The sequence below is a fragment of the Lepidothrix coronata genome, unplaced genomic scaffold (assembly GCF_001604755.1).
Source record: "Lepidothrix coronata isolate B3197 unplaced genomic scaffold, Lepidothrix_coronata-1.0 Scaffold73, whole genome shotgun sequence".
In the NCBI taxonomy this organism is placed as follows: Eukaryota; Metazoa; Chordata; class Aves; order Passeriformes; family Pipridae; genus Lepidothrix; species Lepidothrix coronata.
In genome coordinates this window covers 2,596,229-2,616,213 of record NW_016690253.1, presented here as the reverse complement: position 1 = coordinate 2,616,213, position 19,985 = coordinate 2,596,229, and the positions used below count along the sequence as shown (strand labels likewise).

At 52.9% G+C, this 19,985-nt stretch overlaps 3 protein-coding genes across 5 annotated transcripts; 2 read left to right on the top strand and 1 right to left on the bottom strand.

Moving 5' to 3' along the window:
* Positions 1-42: 42 nt before the first annotated feature.
* Positions 43-6,726, bottom strand: TRMT2B (tRNA methyltransferase 2 homolog B). Its single transcript, XM_017819300.1, has 12 exons — positions 5,970-6,726; positions 5,193-5,247; positions 4,608-4,727; positions 4,098-4,197; positions 3,525-3,595; positions 2,941-3,087; positions 2,707-2,801; positions 1,964-2,178; positions 1,733-1,834; positions 1,466-1,585; positions 1,093-1,192; positions 43-308 (listed from the first exon to the last, which is right to left on the bottom strand). The coding sequence occupies exons 1-12, from the start codon at positions 6,128-6,130 to the stop codon at positions 182-184; spliced, it is 1,413 nt and encodes a 470-aa protein (XP_017674789.1). The 5' UTR covers positions 6,131-6,726; the 3' UTR covers positions 43-181.
* A 353-nt stretch (positions 6,727-7,079) lies between these two features.
* Positions 7,080-8,388, top strand: LOC108499448 (factor VIII intron 22 protein-like). Its single transcript, XM_017819301.1, has one exon. The coding sequence runs from the start codon at positions 7,080-7,082 to the stop codon at positions 8,148-8,150; it is 1,071 nt and encodes a 356-aa protein (XP_017674790.1). The 3' UTR covers positions 8,151-8,388.
* Positions 8,389-9,429: 1,041 nt separating this feature from the next.
* Positions 9,430-19,801, top strand: DKC1 (dyskerin pseudouridine synthase 1). 3 transcript variants are annotated; one of them, XM_017819241.1, is made up of 15 exons: positions 9,430-9,511; positions 9,664-9,725; positions 10,009-10,095; positions 10,594-10,685; positions 11,094-11,278; positions 11,785-11,849; positions 12,423-12,549; positions 12,919-13,049; positions 13,994-14,137; positions 14,563-14,683; positions 15,734-15,852; positions 16,581-16,684; positions 17,118-17,184; positions 17,792-17,950; positions 18,423-19,801. In XM_017819241.1, exons 1-15 carry the CDS (start codon positions 9,496-9,498, stop codon positions 18,489-18,491), a joined length of 1,548 nt encoding a protein of 515 aa, XP_017674730.1. In that variant the 5' UTR covers positions 9,430-9,495; the 3' UTR covers positions 18,492-19,801. The 3 variants fall into 3 exon arrangements, with proteins under 3 accessions (XP_017674730.1, XP_017674729.1, XP_017674731.1); XM_017819240.1 differs by having other exon boundaries at positions 9,466-9,521; XM_017819242.1 differs by lacking the exon at positions 18,423-19,801 and adding an exon at positions 17,305-17,368 and having other exon boundaries at positions 9,466-9,521; positions 17,792-17,902.
* The last annotated feature ends 184 nt before the right edge of the window (positions 19,802-19,985 follow it).

The following is a 19,985-nucleotide window of genomic DNA, read 5'->3' as shown; positions in this document are numbered from 1 at the left end:
CAAGTGGTTCCTTAAAGAACAGTGTTGCTAGGCAACCCAAAGTAAGAGAAAAAGCAAAATTATTTATTTTTATACAACCTATCCAGAAAATAAGTTAAAATCCTAACTCCATTGACTCAAGTCTCCAGCACAGTAGGAGGTTGCTTCCCAAGCTCTCACAGCTGGCATACTTGCCTCCCTGTCAGCGGGTGAACAGCAGCACCAGCTCACAATGAACAGTATGAGGAAACAGGTCAAAAGGAATTGCCAACACGGGGGCAAACGGCTCTCCTGTCAGCTTCTTCCGTGAGTCAGGTGGGCAGCACAGCCTGTGGAAAGCAAAGAGCAACCTTCAGACCAGTAACAGAACCCATTCCCACCATTATTGGCAGCACAATAGCACAAAAGATCCACCGAGGGGGTATTGTTTGTTTGGCTAATGTCCCTCAGAGTCTGCAGCTGGCACTGGCTGAGGTGTGGGACCACCAATACTGAATCCCAAACCAGCTCTGAAAACCTCAGGGACAAGCTGAACAGCCAGTGGCAAGTTTAAAGCTCCCTTTCTCACAAGCCATCCCAGCTGAAAGACACTTAATACCCTTAGGAAGCAATTTTCAGTTTTGCACTACCTTCGTGGCCACCTGCAGACAGATTTATCACCTGCAAACAGGCCTACCCCAGATAAAGCCCCATGATTAACCCTAAGCAGGTGACTAATCCCCTTGGCTTCACTTTGTTGGCTAGGGCTCAACCTTCCTGCAGTGATGCCCGTGGATTCTGTATCTCACATCCAGATGTGTTCTTTTGTTGGGGAAGGTTGCACAATGCCATTATAACGTTTGCATTGTTTTCTACTCCTCACTGATGCAATAATGCATCCTGCTGTATGTAAAACCCAAAGAATACCCCCCTACCTTAAATCAGCAAGTGCAGCTTGCAGGGAAACCCAAAGCAACACGGAGGCATAAACCCCTCCTGCCCATGCACTTAGTCCTGCATCTCACCTGCAGAACTCACCCAGCAAAATTTAACCACTACAAAAACCTTCCCAAGCCTTGTCTGGACATAATAGAGTCTGTCACTAAGGTCAGTGGAGGGGAGGAGAGTGCTCACTCAAGGAAGTTCCTCATGGCTTCACCCTCTGGCTTGCAGGAGATGTAGAGCAGCCTGCGGATCGTCCTGCAATTCCGGATGGCCCGCACGACCCTGTAATCTGCAAAAACACACCCTGCTTTCCCAGTGACCCAGGAGGAATGACTGCACACAGAGCCTCACAGAACTGCCCTGAACTGTTGAAAATATAGGGGAAAAAGAGACACATATTTTGCCATGTTCTGTCTCAGACCCGTGATGCTGATAGCTCAGCACATTAAGCAGGGTAGAGCAGCGGGAGAAATCCCTCTGCTTCCCAGAGGGATGAAGGATGAGAGAGAAATCGTTACTAAATTAAGATGAAAATAAAAAAATAAATAGCATATTCTCTCACGTAGCCCAGCCCGAGATGGGTTCACCACAGCAACAAGCGGCCGGGCATCCTCCCACGACGCCAGGAGTTGTGGTAACACGGCCTCTGCCTTCCCACTGTGAAACTCACAGTTTGAGATCCCTGGGAAGCAAAAAGAACAGAGTCCCACCAAGTGTTAGGTATAACATGAACTACCCTTTGCTGTGTTAGGGTCCCCCCGCTCGCTTACTACTTCTGATTTTTCAGCAGTTAGTTTGAAACTTTCTGCCACGGCGAGTTTGAACTCACCATTGAACACTGCATTCCACTTAGCATCCTCTATTGCCTTCTCCACCACCTCGACACCGATGACCTTGGACACCTGGCGAGCCAGAGAGAGACCAATTGTGCCTGGAATCACGGGACAAAAAATACTCTGTACATTCATGCTGAAGAAACAGGCCTTTACATAGCAAGGATCAGTTCTGGCACCAGCAAAGCACCAGCCCTGGGAGCTGGGCTCACACGGCCACTACTCACCTGTTCCACAGCAGATGTCGAGGAGGACAGTGTCCCCAGTAGTCTGACAGAGCTTCCCAACTGCCTGGTACAGAACTTCTGCTCCAGCCGTGTTCACTTGGAAAAAGGCATCTGGAGAGATGCGAAACTTCAGGCCGAGCAGTTCTTCAAAGATGTGAGGTTCCCCGTGGAGCAGCTGGTAGGGAGACTGCTCGTGGGAGCAGCGTGTCATGGTGCTGGTAGACCACACAAAAAACAGCTCTTAGAAAGCAGCAGAGAGCTGGTTGACATTCCCAGGGTGCTCGTGGGCAGGGGAGGATGGTTTTCTCCCCAGGCAACCTCTATTTTGTGGGAGCCTCTCAACAAGATCAAGAATTTTGATTCTTTGTAAGGGATCTGTGACTTGCACAGCCTAGATTTCATTAAAAGGATCAAAATGACCTAGCAGAAGGCAGCAATCCTCGGGTCTATTCCCCAGTTTTGCTTCTAGTATGATTTACTGTCTTGGAAAAGTCACTGTAGGCTTTTACTTTAGTTTGCCAGTCTCATAACTCCCATGAGGTAGAGCCACAGTGTGTTCAAGTATTACAGGCTTGGAAAAAAAAAGATGGGGCCATTTTAAAGCCATATCTTTATGTGGGATCCAAACATTTGTCATTCTCTTCAAGCACTCCTTGAACTGATAGAATTTGAATTTGATCAGAGAAGGGGGATAAAAAGGAGGTGGCTTTGTTTCCACTCATTCCCTGTGCCAAGACATATACCTCTCTTGGAAATAAAGTGAAGTCAAGGCACAGACTGCTCCAGGTCCACACGTGAAGAACTCCTTGAGCAGTGCTTTCTGAGTAGCCAGTGCCTCCTGTTAAGAGCAAGAAAGGAAAACCTGCTGTTTGGGTAACCTGATTAGACACCTTTTCCCAGGGATACACCCAGAAGGCTCAGGTGAGCCGGGTATCTGATGTGCCTCTTGCCATGGGCTCTGTCCTGCACATCCTCACCTGGCCCAGCTCCTGGGGGTGGAAAGTGATGATGGCCATGGTGTGGCCACGGCTGGTGGTACGAACCACGAGCTCCCGCCAGTGTCCACCTTCATGGAAAAGGATGCAGGAGTCCAGGGGGGAACGAGAGATGAACTCTTCATAGCACTGAGGGGAGGGGAAATGGCATTTGTAGTACCACGAAGACAACTGCCCTGGTCTTAACCCCCAAGACAGGCAGCCCTTCCACCAGCATGATCTGGTTTCTCTGTTTTCAATAGACTGGGTGAAAGCTCTTTCCAGGCTCTTGAAAGACAAAACATTTTAACAATTTCAATTTGCAGTTCTTATGTGTTTTAATAGATTGGCAGGAATTCGTTCTCATTTGATTAGTTTCATTCTTTGGAACAGTTTAGAGGCTCCAACATTAAGATGCAAGTTTTAAAAAAGTACTTTTCCATCAACCAGAGTCAGGCATGAAACTTTTCAGACCATGAAAATGAACTTGAAAACACGGAGTAACTAAAATTACAACGTTCTCCCAAACAAGAGTTATTGCAGTCCCTCTATTTCAGTCTAGGGACAGACATGACTTATTTATTTACCTGGGCTACTTGTATGTGTGTTGAGGGCATGTTCTTCATGTGGTTGGCTTTCACACAGACAATATTTCTTGCTGGAGAGAGATGGACAGGTATTTAATTTGTTCTGTTTCAGAGCACAGTAAACCACTGTACGATCTGAACATGATAAACTTTGGAGAGGCCTTTCCCCTGCTCACATCTTCACTGCACAACACCAAACTGCCTCATGCACTCCAAATGCTTCAACACTGCTCTGCTGCCTATGGAAGTGCACACCCCTCCATGTTCTTCCTGCTCAGCACAGGCTCCTGGAACATGCCAAAAACGTGGGAACAGCATAATTAAGAATAACAAAGCTAAATCCTGAAGGGGCTGATACCCCATCCATCGTCCTTCCTGTTGTATTTTGCAAATTAGGAGCTGGTATTTCTTAAGAAGCGAATGAACTGAGGTGTTAAAATTGCTGCCCTGCTTTGGTGATTGGCATCCCCCAGGATTCAGGCTTCTAACTTGAGAGGAGGCTTTCAAGCAGAGCCTTGCCCCAGCCCAGCTCATGCCAGCAGTTTTCTACTGAGTTTCTTGTCCTGCACTGACCTTTGCCAGTTCCTACATACAACCCCACAGTTTTGGGGTTCCCATCTGGTCCTCGGTTCACAGAGAAAGTAGATTTGTTTCGGTAGCCATTAATGATGGGCTGAGGGAGAAAAGAAGGAAAAATAAAGCCTTGGATTAAAAGTAATGGAGGAAAGACAAAACCCTGTCTGGTTGTTCTGTTGGCAACATGGGAAGATACATGTGAATGTGCAAAACACAGAAATGGAGCTTGTGCATGAGAACCCCAGTACTTCCCCTGGAGAGGAAGAAATGGCTCTCTGTGACAGAAAGGTGACAGGTTTATCAGGGAAGCCTTGGACACAAAAAAAAGGGTTCCTAAGCACTGGGCTTATTTCACTCTCAGGCAATCAGGCTGCAAAGCAGAAGCTAGAGAGGACTGCCACAGGCACACTCTCTGCAAGCAAATAATGCCCACCATGAGACTCTTCAGTTGTTGAGTGAGAGGCTGTGAGTGGCTCAGAGGGGAGAGCATTCCCACAGGATACTCACAGAAGGGACTACAGGCTGGAGAGGACAGCAGAGCCCACCAGGTTTCTGTGCATCTATGCCCAGCTCCTCAAGACGAGATGCCAGTGTCTGCAAAATCTTCCTCTGGCTTTCATACTTCACCTGCAGAGGAGTTCTAAGCCAGAAACACTCTCACAGGACCACATGATGGTGGGCAGCTCTTCATCACCCACCCCTGGGAAGTCCAACAGGAGGAAATACTGCAAGTGAAAATATAGTCCCAGAGGAACTCTGCCCTTTTCATCACCAAAGCTGCTTGGGGCAACAGGAAGAGGGAAAAATCCCATCTCCATGGTCCCCAAGAGCTGGCCTTGGAGCACTTGGTCCAGCCTGAAGCCCCAGTGAACCAGCTGTCCCACAGAGGACAGGATCACTGTGCAAGTGCCCATTCTCTGTACTATAAGGAACCTCCCAGTTCTATCCTTCACCATAACTGAAGGATTAAAGCAGCAGTAAATGGGGTCTGAAGAGTTTACAGCATTAAGATGATGAGGGCTGTTGCTTAAGGAGATTGGAGAGGCAGTTGGGGCAACACAGCAAAGAAAAATATGTGTAAGCACGTCTTACCTGCAGCTGCTCTTGGTAGGGAAGTCTCCACAGTGGAGTCACTGCATTTGCTAACCTGGAAAGCACAACATCATGGCAGTGCCCAGAGATACTCCCCCCTGATACCCATGGCATAACATCCCTGACAGCTACTTCATGGGCAGGACTTTCTGGTGACAGAGCTGGCTGTGAACACCCAAACTCCCAGTGAACCAGAGAGAAATGCACAGTTTGTGTGGAGCAGGCAGGGAATTTCAAGCTGCCCACCCCTCGCTGACCCACACAGCAGTCGTTTAGAGAAAAACCTCAGAACTTGCCACTACTTTGATCTGAGGCAGAACAAGTAAGAACAAAACACGTAACAGCCGATTTAAAAAAAAGGCAGAGTAAGGGGTGAGGTGGACATGGTTCAATCATAACTATCCATCAACTGCTGACTCACTGAGCTCATGGAGAACGTCACCCCACAGCTGGATAAGTTGCTGGTATTGGTTACTGGGATTTTTGGAGCTGCTTCCAAAAGCACCCAGTGCCAACTACTTTCAGACAGAGAACTGCAAATCAAACGGACTATCACTTTTTGCTTGCCACTGTGGCAACCCGTCTGCTCCTTTCCTCTTAACCTTTCCATTTGTCTTTTCCATTATTCCTATCCCCAGGCCAAACTCGCGGGAAAAAACAGCTGAGTCCTGGCCCTTCTATTTTTACTGGGAAGAGCTGCACGAGGGTAAAACCCCAAACCCACCGCTCTCACTTGCCGCTTCGGAAGAGCGTTCGGTCATTTTGGGAAAGCCGTACCTCTCCTCCCAGGACGGATCTGGCAGGCTGCAGCCCTCCCTGGCCTTTTTCTTCCCTTTCCCCTTTGTCGTTGTCCCCAGGCTGCGGTCCGGGCCGAGCAGGGCGAGCGGCGGGGGGCGGAGGTGCCAGCGCGAGGGTCTCAACAGGCAGCACAGAGCCATGGTGGGGGGGCGAGGGGCCTCACCCGTGTGCTGGTGGGACACGGGTGGGACAGTGCCCGTGTCACAGCAACCACGTGGCTGTGCTGAGCTCTCTCGGGACACGCTGAAAGCGGAGTGCCCCCCGCCACCGAGCCTGTCCGGTGGGATGCTCGGGGCTGGGGAGGCAGCGGGAGGGATGTCTGGCAGAACGTGTCACCTCAGCTGGCGAAGTGGGTGCAGGTGGGTACGTGTGCTCACACGTGTAGGGACGTCAGGACAGCGGGAACAGCCCCTCTCTCAGGCCGTGCCTCCTGCGGAGGGTCGTGGAAATGCAGGAAGCGGGCAAGCACACGTGATCTCACATGCCCGCTTAACCCTCTCGGGCACCAAATATTTTCAGCGCTGCTGGGGGTTTCCCGAGTCAGGTGTGGCTTATCTATTTAGGGACCCCAAGAGTTCTCTTATCCCTTTGAAGTCACCTAAAATTCCTGCACCCACACATCCTTCGGCCAGGAGGCTCACCCACCCACCTGGTACCATTTGGGTCAGCCTTTCTTGTTTGAACCTGGCTGCTGCGGCCTCATCTGGGGGCTTCAGAGCCCGTCGCCATCCCGGTCCCCATCCCGAACCTGGTCCCAATCCCCATCCCCGTCCGGCTCCCGATCCCGCGGCGGCCGCGGCGGGGCAGGAGGGCGGGTCCGCCCGGCCGCCAGGGGGCGCAATCGCCGCTCAGCCCCGCTGCGCACCCGGGGCGGGGCCCGCCAGCCAGAACCACGCCTTTAATAGGCGTGGCCCGTCTTAACCACGCCTATTAAGGGCGGGGACAACAATGTTCAGCGCAGTCTGCAGTGGCCACGCCCCCTCCCCGCCTCCTCCAGGCCCCGCCCTTCGGTACGCGACAGCGGCGCGGGCGCTGATTGGGCGGCGGCGCGGGGCGGGGCGGCGCGTCAGTTCCGCGGCGGAGCGGGCGATGCTGGCGGCGGGCGGCGGCTCCGGCCCCGCCGGGCCGGGCGGCTCCGGGCCGGGGCTCGGCAGCGACGGCGACTTCCTATCTCGGTACCGGCTGGTGTCGGCCAAGCTGCGGCGGCGGTTCCTGCGCAAGCCCAACGTGGCGGAGGCGGCGGAGCAGTTCGCGGCGCTGGCGCGGGAGCTGCGCGCCCAGGAGAGCCTGCCTTACGCCGCCTGGTGCCAGCTGGCCGTGGCGCGCTGCGCGCAGAGCCTGTTCCACGGCCCCGCCGAGGCGGCCGCGCTGGCCGAGGCCGCGCGGCTCTTCCTGCGGCAGGAGCGGGACCTGCGGCAGCGCCTGGGGCTGCGCGGCGGCTTCGGCGAGCACGTGTCGGCGGCGCAGAGCTGCGGGGCCTTCGCCGCCCGCCTGCACCTGGAGCGCGGGCAGCCCGCGCTGGCGGCCGGGCCGTGCCTGGAGCTGGCGGCCGCGCTCCGCGACACGGGCCAGCCCGCCCGCGCCGCCGCGCCCCTGCAGCGGGCGGCGGAGCTGCTGGGGGCCGCCCGGCTGCCGCTGCAGGCCCTGCGCTGCCTGGCCGAGCGCGCGTCCTGCCTTCTGCTCGCCCGCGACTACGCCGGGGCGCTGGCGGCGCTGACGCGGGCGCAGGCGCTGGCCGGGGCCGGGCTCGGCGGGGCGGGAGCCGGGGCGGCTCCTGGAGGTGCCTTCCTGGACGTGCTGGCGCGCTGCGAGGTGTCGCGGGTGCTGCTGTTGCTGCTGCTGCAGCCGCCGCCGGCCAAGCTGCTGCCCGAGCACGCCCGCACGCTGGAGCAGTACTGCTGGGAGGCGCCCGACGGCGGGGCGAGCACCACCGGCAGCGCGGGCGGCCCCGGGGCGGGCGGGCTACCGCCGGCCGCCAGCTACCTGCCGGCAGAACTGTTCCTGCTGCTGCAGTCGGCCGTGCTGGCATGCCAGGAGAAGGACGTGGAGGCACTGAAGGCACTGCAGGCAGAGCTGTGGCCGCTGCTGAGCGCGGAGCAGAACCACCTGCTGCACCTGGTGCTGCAGGAGATGCTGAGCCCCGCCGGGCAGGGGCTCTGAGCACTTGCAGGGACTGCTCGGACTGGTAGTTTCAACACAGACTGTCCCGCTATTTATTTTTAATACCGACTCTGTAATGCACTCAAGCCATGGTTGATGAGCAGATGTGTTCACCTTGTGTCATAGTAAACTGCTCACTGTATGTACTGGATGTTGTCCTGCTTGGAAAAAGTGTAATCCCGAAGCGGAAGGGCCGGTTTGGGGCAGAACAAGGCTGTGCATTAAAGGACTGGCTGCAGTTTGTGTGTGTTGGAGGATTTGGGCATCTGGGGATCAAATGTTGCTGGAGTTGTTTTTTTAAAGAAAATTAAAGAGCCCACACAAAACACAAACAAACAAAACCCCAACAAAAAACAAAAAAAAAGAGATTTTAATTTTTTTCCCCTCCTGAAAATGAGAGACACTGCAGCCAACATGAGGCTGTGCATTTTGTGGTGGGTGAAGGGAGTTTGTCGCTGACTAGCAAGTGGTGGCCTGGGGTCAGTCTCTGTGTAACAGCTGGTAACCCAAAGAACTGAGCCTGCACAGTGGCAACTCCACTACAGCTGAGGGAATTTGAGAATTAAAGTAGTGGTGGAGGGCGAAAAGAATGAATGGACTGCTAGCTTATTTCTTTTCTGCTGCTATCTCTGTCTGCTGGGGAAACAAAGTAAAAATCTGTGTGGCAAAAGTACATAGGATGAGCACAAGTCGTGTGAGTCCTATGAGGAGAGGCTGTGGGAGCTGGTGTTCAGCCTGGAGAAGAGGAGGCTCAGAGGAGACCTCATCACTCTCTACAACTCCATGTAAGGAGGTTGTAGCCAGGTAGGGGTTGGTCTCTTCTCCTAGGCAGCTGTCAGTAAAACAAGAGGGCACGGTCTTAAGCGCTGCCAGGGGAGGTTTAGGTTGAATATTAGGAAAAAAAATTTTACAGAGAGTGTGATCAGACACTGGAATGCGCTGCCCAGGGAGGTGGTGGACTCACCATCCCTGGAGGTTTTTAAGATGAGACTGGATGTGACACTTAGTGCCATCATCTGGTAGCCAGGGCTGTGTTGGATCAAGGGTTGGACTTGACGATCTCGGAGGTCTTTTCCAACACGGTTGATTCTATGACTCTGTCCTTTTTAAATTAAGACAGACGAAACTGTTACTAGAATTGTATCTAGTTGAGTAGCAGTGGTGAATGGGAGCAGCGGGGGCGCCGGGCGGGGATGCTCCTGCCGGGCGGGGCGGTGGAAGGGCCGCGGCGGGCGGGGCCGATGACGAGGAGCCGGTGACGCGGGGCCGGTGACGCGGGGCCGTCGCGGGGCCCGTCGGGACGGGGCGGCCGTTCCGGTGCGTGCGGCGGGGACACCACGCGGCCATGGCGGATGGGGACGGTGCGCAGCGGTGGGGACCGGCGGGGGGCTCCGGGCGGACACGGGGGGGAAGGGTCTGCGGGCGATTTTGCCCCCTCCCCTCGCCGTTCCCCCTTTCCCCTCCCGGGCCTGCCCCGCTCCCCGCGCTCACTGCCGGCGTGTCGCTCCCGCAGGTTCCAGCGTGAAGAAGAAGAGGAAGAAGGAGAAGCGGGCGCTCGCCGATGAGGATGTTGCGGTGAGCGGCGGGGGCGGGGGTCTGCCCGGGCCGGGTTTGGGGTGCCGAGGGGGGCTCCCCCAGACCCATCCGTGGGGACGCGGTGGGATGGTTGATGGGGAGGGTGAGTAAGGCTGGGCTGGGCTGGGTTTCTCCCGCGCCGTTCCCGCAGGGAGCGCGGCCGCCCCACGTGGATGCGGCAGCGGAGCCTCCCGGGCCACGTGGAGCGGGCGCGTGGAGGCGGCGGGAGCGCGGCCCGCCGGCTTTTCCCGCTCTGATCCCGGTGAACTCCGCCCCCCCGCAGGACATCCAGCACACGGAGGACTTTCTCATCAAGCCCGAGTCCCGAGTGCCCCAGCTGGACACGTCGCAGTGGCCCTTGCTGCTAAAGGTACGGCGGGTTCTGCTCGGCCTCGTGGTCCGTCCCTGCTCCCGCTCCTTTTGTCCTCTGCCCGTGGAAGTGCACTGCTGCTTTGTGTAACCCCGCTGCATGCAGAAATCGTGTTATCGAGTCTGACCAGCAGTATCATTTTCATGCCTGTTTTACAAGTGTACCGTGCCAGATTTCTTGAGCTTTTTATTTGGGTCTGGCCATAGCTTGTGATGTGTATAGACTCCCAAGTTGCTTGTGCTGAGTTTCTGGGGCATACTGGATTTATCCTCTGCTGTAAAGATGTGTGTTCTGCTGCTTTCCCATCTATTTCCGCGCAAGATTCGTTTGTTTCTTCTTCTGTGAAACATTGTGGTTTCATTGTTGGGTGTGTTTGATTTTGGAAGTGGCCCTGACATTTACAAATCAGATCTTGTGTGCCTGGCGGAGATGTAGGAAAGCAATGCTGAAACCAGGGTGAGCTCAAGAAGATTTGTAATTTCTGCTTGGATTTTGTAGAGCTTTGACAAGTTAAATGTGAGGACAGCACACTACACACCTCTTCCTTCTGGTGCTAATCCTCTGAAGAGAGAGATTTCTGATTATGTTAGGTGAGTGCAATAAGGGCCAGAGTGGTTTATTTTTCTTTCACAGTTAATACCTTCAAAACGTTTTCTGTCTGGGTTTCCCTTGTACCTTTCTGCTTGACTCAGGGCCTTGCCAGTAATCAGTGAACATCTAATGTGAAGTTTGCTTTTTTTCTGGGGCTGTGGCTGGTCTATGGATGAACATGCAAACGCCTGAGGAACTCTCTGGGTCTTTGGAAAAGTCCTTTGGCCTGCTAGGCTTTGAGACTGCTTGGAGTTTGGTGTCTTTTAAGTACAGAGCAGTCAGGGGAGAAGAGAACTCCTTGACCATGGAATATATCAACCTGTTGTGCACGGAGCAGCTCAGTGTGTGCACTCTTGCTGTGCTTACCCTGGTGCTTAGCCCCTGCTCTCTGCCATCTTGCACTACAGGTCTGGCTTTATTAACCTCGACAAACCTTCCAATCCATCCTCTCATGAGGTGGTTGCGTGGATCCGCCGCATCCTCCGAGTGGAGAAGACCGGACACAGTGGCACTCTGGATCCTAAGGTGACTGGGTGCCTCATTGTGTGCATTGAGAGGGCAACACGCCTGGTCAAATCTCAGCAGAGCGCAGGTATGTTTGTTGCCCAGGCCATTTACAGTGACTGGGAACGTGTGAAGTGCTTTTGGAGACAAAGTGGAGATTTCCAGTACTGAAAGGGCCGATCTTGGCCTTCAGTGCCTTGAATTCAAGGGTTGCATGTCACTCTGAGCCACTGAGGGCACATCCATGCTGTCACAAGTGATTTTTGGTTGCTCCTCTGGGGCTTGTAGTGTTTTAAGTCAGCGAAAACGCTTCTGACAAGGTTTTATGTGCTAATTGAACTTACAGCCTCAGCCTCTTACCAGTCCAGTGAAATAAAAATCGGTGAAGAAATAAATGTAGCTTAGGTTTATTTCCCTGGAAGAATAACCGGCTCCAGAATAAACTGTGCGTTTATTCCTATTCCTCCTATTCCTAGGAGAGGTGGTTGTTAAGATTTCAGGGCCCTGGGGACACGTGGTTTTGAGGGAGTGTGGACCTGGAGGTCAACATTAAATGCAAGTGGCCACTCCTGACTGCTCTTGTCATTCTTTCAGGCAAAGAGTATGTGGGAATTGTTCGGCTGCACAATGCAATTGAGAGTGAGGCTCAGCTGGCCAGGGTAAGTCTCCCTTGCTCTCAGCCATGCTGACACCTGGCATGCAAAGTGTTGGGCACTGATGGGAGATGAGGGGGCAGGAATGGAGCTCAGGTGTGCTGTGTGTGTGAGGTGATGACGCAGTTTATCCATTCTCTGAGTGCAGTGGTGCTTCCCTCCTGCAGCACCCCGGTTCCTGTTCTAGGGTCTGGGTGCTGCGCAGCCTCCAGACATCCTGCAGTCTCCCAGTGTCCTGCTGGGGGCTGCTGTGATGTGTGGCTGGCTGCCTGCAGGAGGGGAGCAGTGCTGGCAGGGCTGGAGCCCCTCTCTGGGGGGCTCCATCCTCACTGGGACGAGGGATGGTGTCTGATCACACGCTGCCACCTGATGGGAAAAGCCTGGCTGTGCTCACTGGCAGCTGGGGTGGCATCCTGAGCACATCACGGGTTTGGATTGGCTTTATTAAATATGACCTCACCAAATTATGATGAACCTTGTGTTTTCTTACTCATGGGAATGGTCATGGTTGCTGGAGACTCCAAGGTGCTCCTACCTTTGGGCACAGGTGTGAGCTATTGCTTCTCCTTCCTCCCTCAGGCAGTAGAAACTCTGACAGGCGCATTGTTTCAGCGACCACCCCTCATCGCTGCTGTCAAACGACAACTGAGAGTCAGAACCATCTATGAGAGCAAGCTGGTGGAGTATGATCCTGAGAGAAGATTAGGTAAAACAGGGCTTTCCTGCCTTCTTCCTCTTAAGCTGGCAGCTGATAAAATTTTCTGTGAAATGGGCTGCTTTGTATGCTTGGCAGATATCTTAAGACCTAAATTCTCCCCACTGCCAAGCAGTAAGTGCTTCATGCGTTGTTTTTGTGTGCTGAGAAGCAAATCCCATCTGTTTCTTGTACTGCTGCATCCTTCATGGAAGAGCCAAATGATGTCAATTAGATGGCACTAGCTCTCAGGGCAAAGATGACCTTCATCTATCACCCCATTCTGATGGCTCTGTGAAGGATTGGAAATACGGCTTCTCTTAAAGGATGTGGTTCATTTCTAGATGACAGCTTTAAATACTCCTCTGTCATCCATTCCAGGTATCTTCTGGGTGAGCTGTGAAGCAGGCACGTACATCAGGACTCTGTGTGTCCACCTGGGGTTGCTGCTGGGTGTGGGGGGCCAGATGCAAGAGCTCCGCAGAGTCCGCTCGGGCGTCCTGGGAGAGAAGGTAGAGTGGCAGCTCTCACTGTAACCAGCCCCCTTGAAACGGTCAGAATTGCGAAGGATTTCTTGGAGCTGTGTGAGTTTTACAGTGTTAGGAGAAGGTTTATGCACGTGGCTGCCGGGAGGAGTTTTGTGAAAAGCCCCTGAAAAGTGGGAACTCTTTCCATAGGTGGTCTGTAACCAAAGTGTTGAGTTCAGTTCAGGATGTTGCTCCTGTTCTGGTAATTAAACTTTGGGACAGCGAGTGACTGGGAAGTGCACCGTGGTGACTGAAGGTTTGTTTTATGTCACCTGTGTTTCTCAGCCTACAAACCACACATTCCACAGGTTCAGGAGTGTGAGCTGTCAGCTTGGCATTGGCACAGCCCAGGGAATGTGTTCCATTGGAATGAGCCTGGGAGACGCAGCCTAGTGTGATCTTGAATGGTTGTACAGTCTTTTCAGTCAGCTCATAGATGGATCCTCCAGAACTAATTTCTCTCTTTGCAAAGCTGCAGTATCAAAATGCAAGTGCTTCCCCACCCCTCTGTGCTCTTAGCACAGCTGTAATCACTGGCAGTCATTTCTGAATTCCAAGTGTTGGGTGCTTACAGCTGCTTCCAAGATTTATTCCATGTCACAGTTGGAAGAGCTGGTTAATTTGGACTGTCTAGAAGTCCCAGGAAGTTACTTTAGGTTGTATTTTAAAGTTTCCTGTGGACAGACCTTGTACACTAGATACAAGATTAGGAAGGTTGAAGTCTGGTAGACCAAGTCAGGCTGCCCTCAAGCTTCAGATGGAAAGTACTCTTGCTTCTTTTAGAATGCATTTTAATGCTTGAGTTGGGCATCTGTTGTTCACTCCCTTCAGCACATTTGCTGTTGGACTTTAGCTGCTTTTTCTGTGTATGTGTTGGTGTTTCAAGTTGGTGGCTGGTGAGAGAGTTTAGAGGGGTTGTGTCTCGGCAGGACAACATGGTGACCATGCACGACGTGCTGGATGCACAGTGGCAGTACGACAACAACAAGGATGAGAGCTACCTGAGGAGAGTCATCCTGCCCCTGGAGAAGCTGCTGACTTCACACAAGAGGCTCGTCATGAAAGACAGTGCAGTGAGTTCCTGAGGCAGGGCCAGCTGACAGTGCACAGCGTCCTCTTGACTTGTGCAGATTTAATATGGGGAACCAGGAGCCGTGTGACATCCAATGCTGTCCTGATTGTGACTTGTGTAGAACCCAGTGAGAGTCACTGCCAGATCAGCAGTGAGATGCAAGAGCCAAGAATTAAGTGACAGAATCTGCTCTCCTCACTTGAGGAGGACGCTGATGGTTATGAGAGATCTGCCTCACCCACTGTGATAGATGCTTTGCTGGCTTCTTCCAAAGCTCCCAAGTTTTACGTAGTGGACAAAAATAAATAGTTAGGGGTATTATTGCTGGGATGGTAATGGCAATGAGAAGCTAAAAATTAGAGGCACTCGTTACCTTATTTTTACTCTTCTAAGAGCTTTAAGCCCTCTTGTTCTCTACATTTTCAGGTTAATGCCATTTGCTATGGAGCCAAGATCATGCTGCCTGGTGTTCTGAGGTATGAAGATGGTATTGAGCTTCATCAGGAGATTGTTGTCATCACCACAAAAGGAGAAGCTATCTGCCTAGGTATGAAACTCCTCATTCTTCTTGTGCCCAGCTAACTGCAGAAATACCAGGCTGTGTGACAGTGAATGAGTCCCCGTGCAGAGAAGGTTTGATTAGTGCTTCCTAATGGGGACTGTGGGCCCAAGGCACTTGGTGTTAAGACACAGTCAGTGCTGGGCAGGCTGTGAAGGGTTCATGAGCTGTGTGTGGTGCTCAGGTGTGCTGTGTGTGTGAGGTGATGACGCAGTTTATCCATTCTCTGAGTGCAGTGGTGCTGCCCTCCTGCAGCACCCCGGTTCCTGTTCTAGGGTCTGGGTGCTGCGCAGCCTCCAGACATCCTGCAGTCTCCCAGTGTCCTGCTGGGGGCTGCTGTGATGTGTGGCTGGCTGCCTGCAGGAGGGGAGCAGTGCTGGCAAGGCTGGAGCCCCTCTCTGGGGGGCTCCATCCTCACTGGGACGAGGGATGGTGTCTGATCACACGCTGCCACCTGGCACATCACACTTCCTGAGCAGATCAGTGCAAAGGGACTCAAGCAACTGCCACCTTTTGTGCAGTGACTTCAAAGGGTGCCCTTTAAAGGGCCTTCAGAGAAGCTGTGTAGGTGACAGGTGCTGACACGCAGTGATGGTGCTCAGTGCTGCATGGCCCCATGCTCTGTCCAGACCCATGGGATTGAGGAGCCTTGGGAGCTCTAACACAGCCAGGCCATTCAACCCTGCTCTTTGTACTGCCTGCACTCTGGTCATCTTGGGGTCCTGGGGCGAAAAACATAAATTATTGGTAGGATTAGTCTCCTCTAGCTTGGTTCTGCAAGACTTTGGGAGCTGGCAAAGGACCAGCTCTGTTCCTTCCTGTGGTGGTGTGGTTCCTTGAGATGCCTGGGAGTGGTGTTGTTAATCCATGGCTGGCACACTTGCTGCCTTTGAGCAGGGCAGCTCTTGGAAGTGTTAGTCCAGAACCTGCTTCCAGTGAGTCTTTGGGGTGAGACAGCCCTGGTGGGGGGTGTTGGTCCTCTTTGTGCTGATAGTTCTGCTATTAAAGAGTTAATGGCCTCCCTGCCTGCTTCTGCAGCCGTTGCCTTGATGACCACAGCAGTCATTTCTACCTGTGACCATGGCATCGTGGCAAAGATCAAGAGAGTGATCATGGAGAGAGACACATATCCCCGAAAATGGGGTCTGGGCCCCAAGGTGAGTGGTGTGGGGGTGCAGTCTGTCCCAGTGCAGTGGTGGGAGCCCAGCTGGTGGGATGTGGGACTCTGGGGTCCCCCTTGGGCAGAGCTGTGCCTGTGTCTTCTTCAGGGATTTCCTGTAATTCTGCAGCCTTCTGGAGCCATGGGGGTGGCACTTCCTGGTGTCAGGGGGTGATGGGAGCAAGGCTTTCCCTCCCAACAGAGCCTGGGCAGTTCTACTCCAGGCCCAGCTGGGGCCACTGCAGGTGTTAAGGAATGGGCTCCTCGGGTCTGTACAGCACCAGCCCTCCTCTGGTAAAGAGCCAAATGATGTTAAGTGGATGGCATTAGCACTCTGTGCAAAGATGACCCTCATCTATCACCCCATGCTGATGGCTCTGGAGGGGCTGGGCAAGGAGCTGCTTTTCCTTTTGGTGCAGCTGCAACACTATTTAAATGCAAACTGTCTTGTGAGACACTGAATTGTGCCTGAAGAACAGGAAGGGTGGGAACGTCCATTGGCTCCTTATTTACTAATGAAGATGCCTCTGGTCTTGAGATTTAGGCTGCTGTGCAGGGCATGTTTTGTGTGATTTATTAGAAGATCCTTGGAAAAGCGTTAAGCACACTGTAGTTGTTGGCTTGGCTTGTTCCTGGATTACCTTCTCTTAGGCTGAGTGGCTGAAGCCCCAGGGAGGATCTTTCTTACCTGGAGCTGCAGTTTGACTTGTTGCACTTTGCTCTCAGGCCAGTCAGAAGAAGATGATGATCCAGAAGGGTCTGCTGGACAAGCACGGAAAGCCCAACGAGAACACACCAGATTCCTGGAAGAAGGAGTATGTGGATTACAGGTGGGTACAGGGTGTGTGGCTCCCTCGTGGTGTTCAGAGGGGAGCACTGTGCAGCAAGGGCAGGGTTGGGTGCTGCTGTTTGATCGTGGAACACGTTAGGCTTGGCCCAGGGCTGTTGGCTGTCCTGACCTGTGTGGTGCGGTTGCATTTCTTGCAGATGTTGGGCAGTGTCGGAAGGAAAGTGCCCGAGCAGACAGTTATCCCTTTTTAGCCTGTCTTGTGGTTCTAGAGGGAGTCAGTCTGCTAAATTAATGGGAAAGGCCTTGCTGTTGCCCAGCCCAGCTGGCCCTGGTGCAGGCTGCAGGTCTTCCCCACACCAGCTTCCCCACCCAGCTCCTGGGGTGGGTTGTGGAGCCCTTGTGAGGGTTTGTACGTGTGCAGAGCAGCGTGAGGCAGCAACTGTCCTGTTCAGCCTGGGCATCTTTCCTTGCAGGGATTCTTCTAAGAAAGAAGCAGCTGCTGATCACCAACCTGTGTCAGAGCTGGAGAGGGCTTCAAAAGTGAGTATCGTTGGTGCTCTCTGGCTGTAGCATTTTTGGGCCCTGATGAAGAATGGATATGCACCACTTCCTTTAGGCAGCTTGTATTGGGTGATGGATTGTGTGCTGCTTGTTTCACAGGGTGTTCCATGTTGTGGGAGCCTAGACCCTCCACATGTGCAGTGGCCCACAAGCTGGCTGTAAGGTGACCTCCTGAAGGCCTTACCCTCCCTGGGTGTTTGTCTCTGGGATTCTGTGCTTTGAGTGCAGAGAACCTTCTTGGAGACTACAGACAGTTGCAGAAAGGTCCATGCAAGAGTTGCATCTAAAATTCCCTAAGTCAGGGCTTTTGCATGCCTCTGAAAAGGTGAAGTAGTGTTTTACATGAATATTTGGGATACAGGAAACCTTGAGAAGTACAGGGTGCAATACTGGCAGAAGCAAATCCTGGACAGCATGTGCTGGAGGGGCCACTGACAGTCTGCAGGTCACCCTGCCTGCCCAAAGCATTGTTAACTGAAGTTGGATTGAATCAGGCAAAATACTGCAGTGGGCTTGCAAACAGTTTCCCCCTCCCCTGAGCTCCGTTGGAAGGTGTTGGTGTGTCTGACAACGTGTCCCCCAACAGAGGAAGCGAGAGTCGGAGAGTGAAAATGATGAAGCTGTGAACCCCCCGTCCCCTGCCACCCCTCCACCAGAGGAGCTGAGCAAAAAGGAAAAGAAAAAGAAGAAGAAAGAGAAGAAGGCCAAAGAGGCAGCCGAGAGTGGGGGAGAGCAAATAGAATTGGTAAGTAATGGGTGCTGCCGTGGTGTGCTCTAAAAGTGGGGGAGGTTGCTGTGTGTCCCAAATACCTCCAAGAAAAACACATCAGCATCCTGCTGTGCATGTCCACAAAGTGCCAGGCTCCCAGAGCAGAGAAAGATGTTTTACAGAGGTGCATTTGTAGTCTGAACTGGCTGTTGGGAGATAGGGCAGGTGAGGCTTGTGGGAGTGGATGTACAGTGGGGCGGGGATGGGGTGAGCAGCCCTGGGACAGTTGATGGGTTCCTGCCAGGCCACCTCTGTGCTCTGGTGCCCTGTCGTGGGCCCTGGGAGGATGGTGCTGGCATTCAGTCTGTGCTTGAGTGCTTTTATGGTGGTGAGGGAGCATTGTGGCAATGGGGAGCCTGCAGTGCTTCTGGAGTGGGGCTGTTCCTCCTGAAATGAGCAGTGAGGGATTCCTTTTGGATTTCTTCTGACCTTTCCAACCTCTCCACAGACCAGTGAGACCAGCACCAAGAAGAAGAAGAAGAAGAAACAAAAGGAGGTCGAAGAGAGCTCGGAGTAAGCAACTGGATCTGTCCAAAGCAGGCAACCTCATCATTAAGGAAGGAGTCTGAGGCCTTGGGAAGAGGAGGACTGGCTGTGTTGGCAGAGGGGCCAGCAAGCTCCAGGTTCTTTCCGGGTATGTTTGCCCAGGATGTGCCCTGCTCAGGTGCCCCTCTTCATCCTGTTTTAAGGGTTGCCAGAGGAGTGGGGTGCCTGGCTGTCCCTGCACTGGGTTGATCTCTAAAGCTGAGCACCGTGACGCCATAGGAGTGATATCTTCAGGGAAGCTGTAGCTTCTGGCTCTTACTTTGTGTCTCTTTTCACCTAGAGGGTGGAATAATCTTTCTTCCCCTTCTAGTACTGCCTCTTCCTTTTCTTCCAAGGCTGAAGCTGTTACCTGACAGTTACATGAATGTATTGGTGCCTGGAGGACTGGCTTTGTCACAGCCCATCTGAACGGGCTTGGATGGGGACAGTCAGATCAGTTATTGAAAGGGCTCTGCTTTGTTTTTAACTTGGCCACATGCTTGGCTTGACCTACATGAAATGAAATGAAATAGTCCACCCAGATATTCTTCAATACCTTCTTTTATCTTTTTACCTTTTTCACAAAAGGTAAACGTTAAAACGTTTACTTCCTCCTTTTTGCTGTATTGCCCAGGGATATGCTTGTTGCTTGTCAGCTGATCCCCAAACCCAGTGCCCTTTCCAGGGTGTACCTCTTGCTGGCTCTTTGCTCCTCTCTACCCACTTGTTGGATTGCAACTGCAGGGCTTTGGGTTGCCTTTCCTGGTTTTGATGCCCAGTGTGCTCTGAAGGCTAAAAGTGGGGATGTTGCTGGGGGACAGAGCGTGACCAGGAGGTGACTGGCCTGTGTGCTTTTCTAAAGGGCTGCTGGGACTGGAGTCCTTGTCAGGAAAAGCTTGGTCAGAGGCAGCTCTGCAAGGGGCATTGGGTGTTGGGCTTAAGCAGTTTTAGAAAGACTTTTCCTAATTTCCTTATCTGGAATGGCTTACTGGGGGTCAAAGATCTCTCTGTCACAGGGGTAGTGTGCCAGGATTTTAGCTCCTTTTAAAGGGGGAAGGATCCAGGCTGCTTTGTTCTGAGATTCATCCCCGCTGAGATTCTGTGACTTTTAACCTCATTCATTGCTTTTATCTTAACTGTCTATCCTCCCCTCCATAGCTGGAGATAAATGCAGACAGTGGGGACAGCAGCTAGTGGCTGTCAGAACCTGAGCAGAAAAAAAAAAATAAAAAAGGTCCATTTTTATGTCCTCTTTTTTACGTAAAAAATAAAAGTCCTGTTTTTAACCGGGTGATTTTGTCACTCATCTGGCTCCTCTTAAGAGGTCAGTGGTCTGTTCATGGGGAGGGGAGGCAGCTTACCACGTGCAGAGAAATGGTCATGATGGTGTGGACCATCTCTACAGGGGTCTTGTCATTGCTTGGGACTTTGGAGGTGCCATGGGGCCACCCTCCACTTTGGCAAAACCCACCTGGGGCACGTACCT

What these genes read in the sequence shown, in the direction of transcription:
- TRMT2B (XM_017819300.1), bottom strand. Translation starts at nt 6,130, where the DNA reads ATGGCTCTGTGCTGCCTGTTGAGACCCTCGCGCTGGCACCTCCGCCCC. An exon ending in TCCAGCCTGTAGTCCCTTCT is followed by an intron (nt 4,198 to 4,607) that starts GTGAGTATCCTG and finishes TTTCTCCCTCAG; the next exon opens with CCCATCATTAATGGCTACCG. An exon ending in CCCATCTCGGGCTGGGCTAC is followed by an intron (nt 1,193 to 1,465) that starts GTGAGAGAATAT and finishes GTGTTTTTGCAG; the next exon opens with ATTACAGGGTCGTGCGGGCC.
- DKC1 (XM_017819240.1), top strand. An exon ending in TCGCCGATGAGGATGTTGCG is followed by an intron (nt 9,726 to 10,008) that starts GTGAGCGGCGGG and finishes GCCCCCCCGCAG; the next exon opens with GACATCCAGCACACGGAGGA. An exon ending in AGTGGCCCTTGCTGCTAAAG is followed by an intron (nt 10,096 to 10,593) that starts GTACGGCGGGTT and finishes TGGATTTTGTAG; the next exon opens with AGCTTTGACAAGTTAAATGT.
- LOC108499448 (XM_017819301.1), top strand. Translation starts at nt 7,080, where the DNA reads ATGCTGGCGGCGGGCGGCGGCTCCGGCCCCGCCGGGCCGGGCGGCTCC.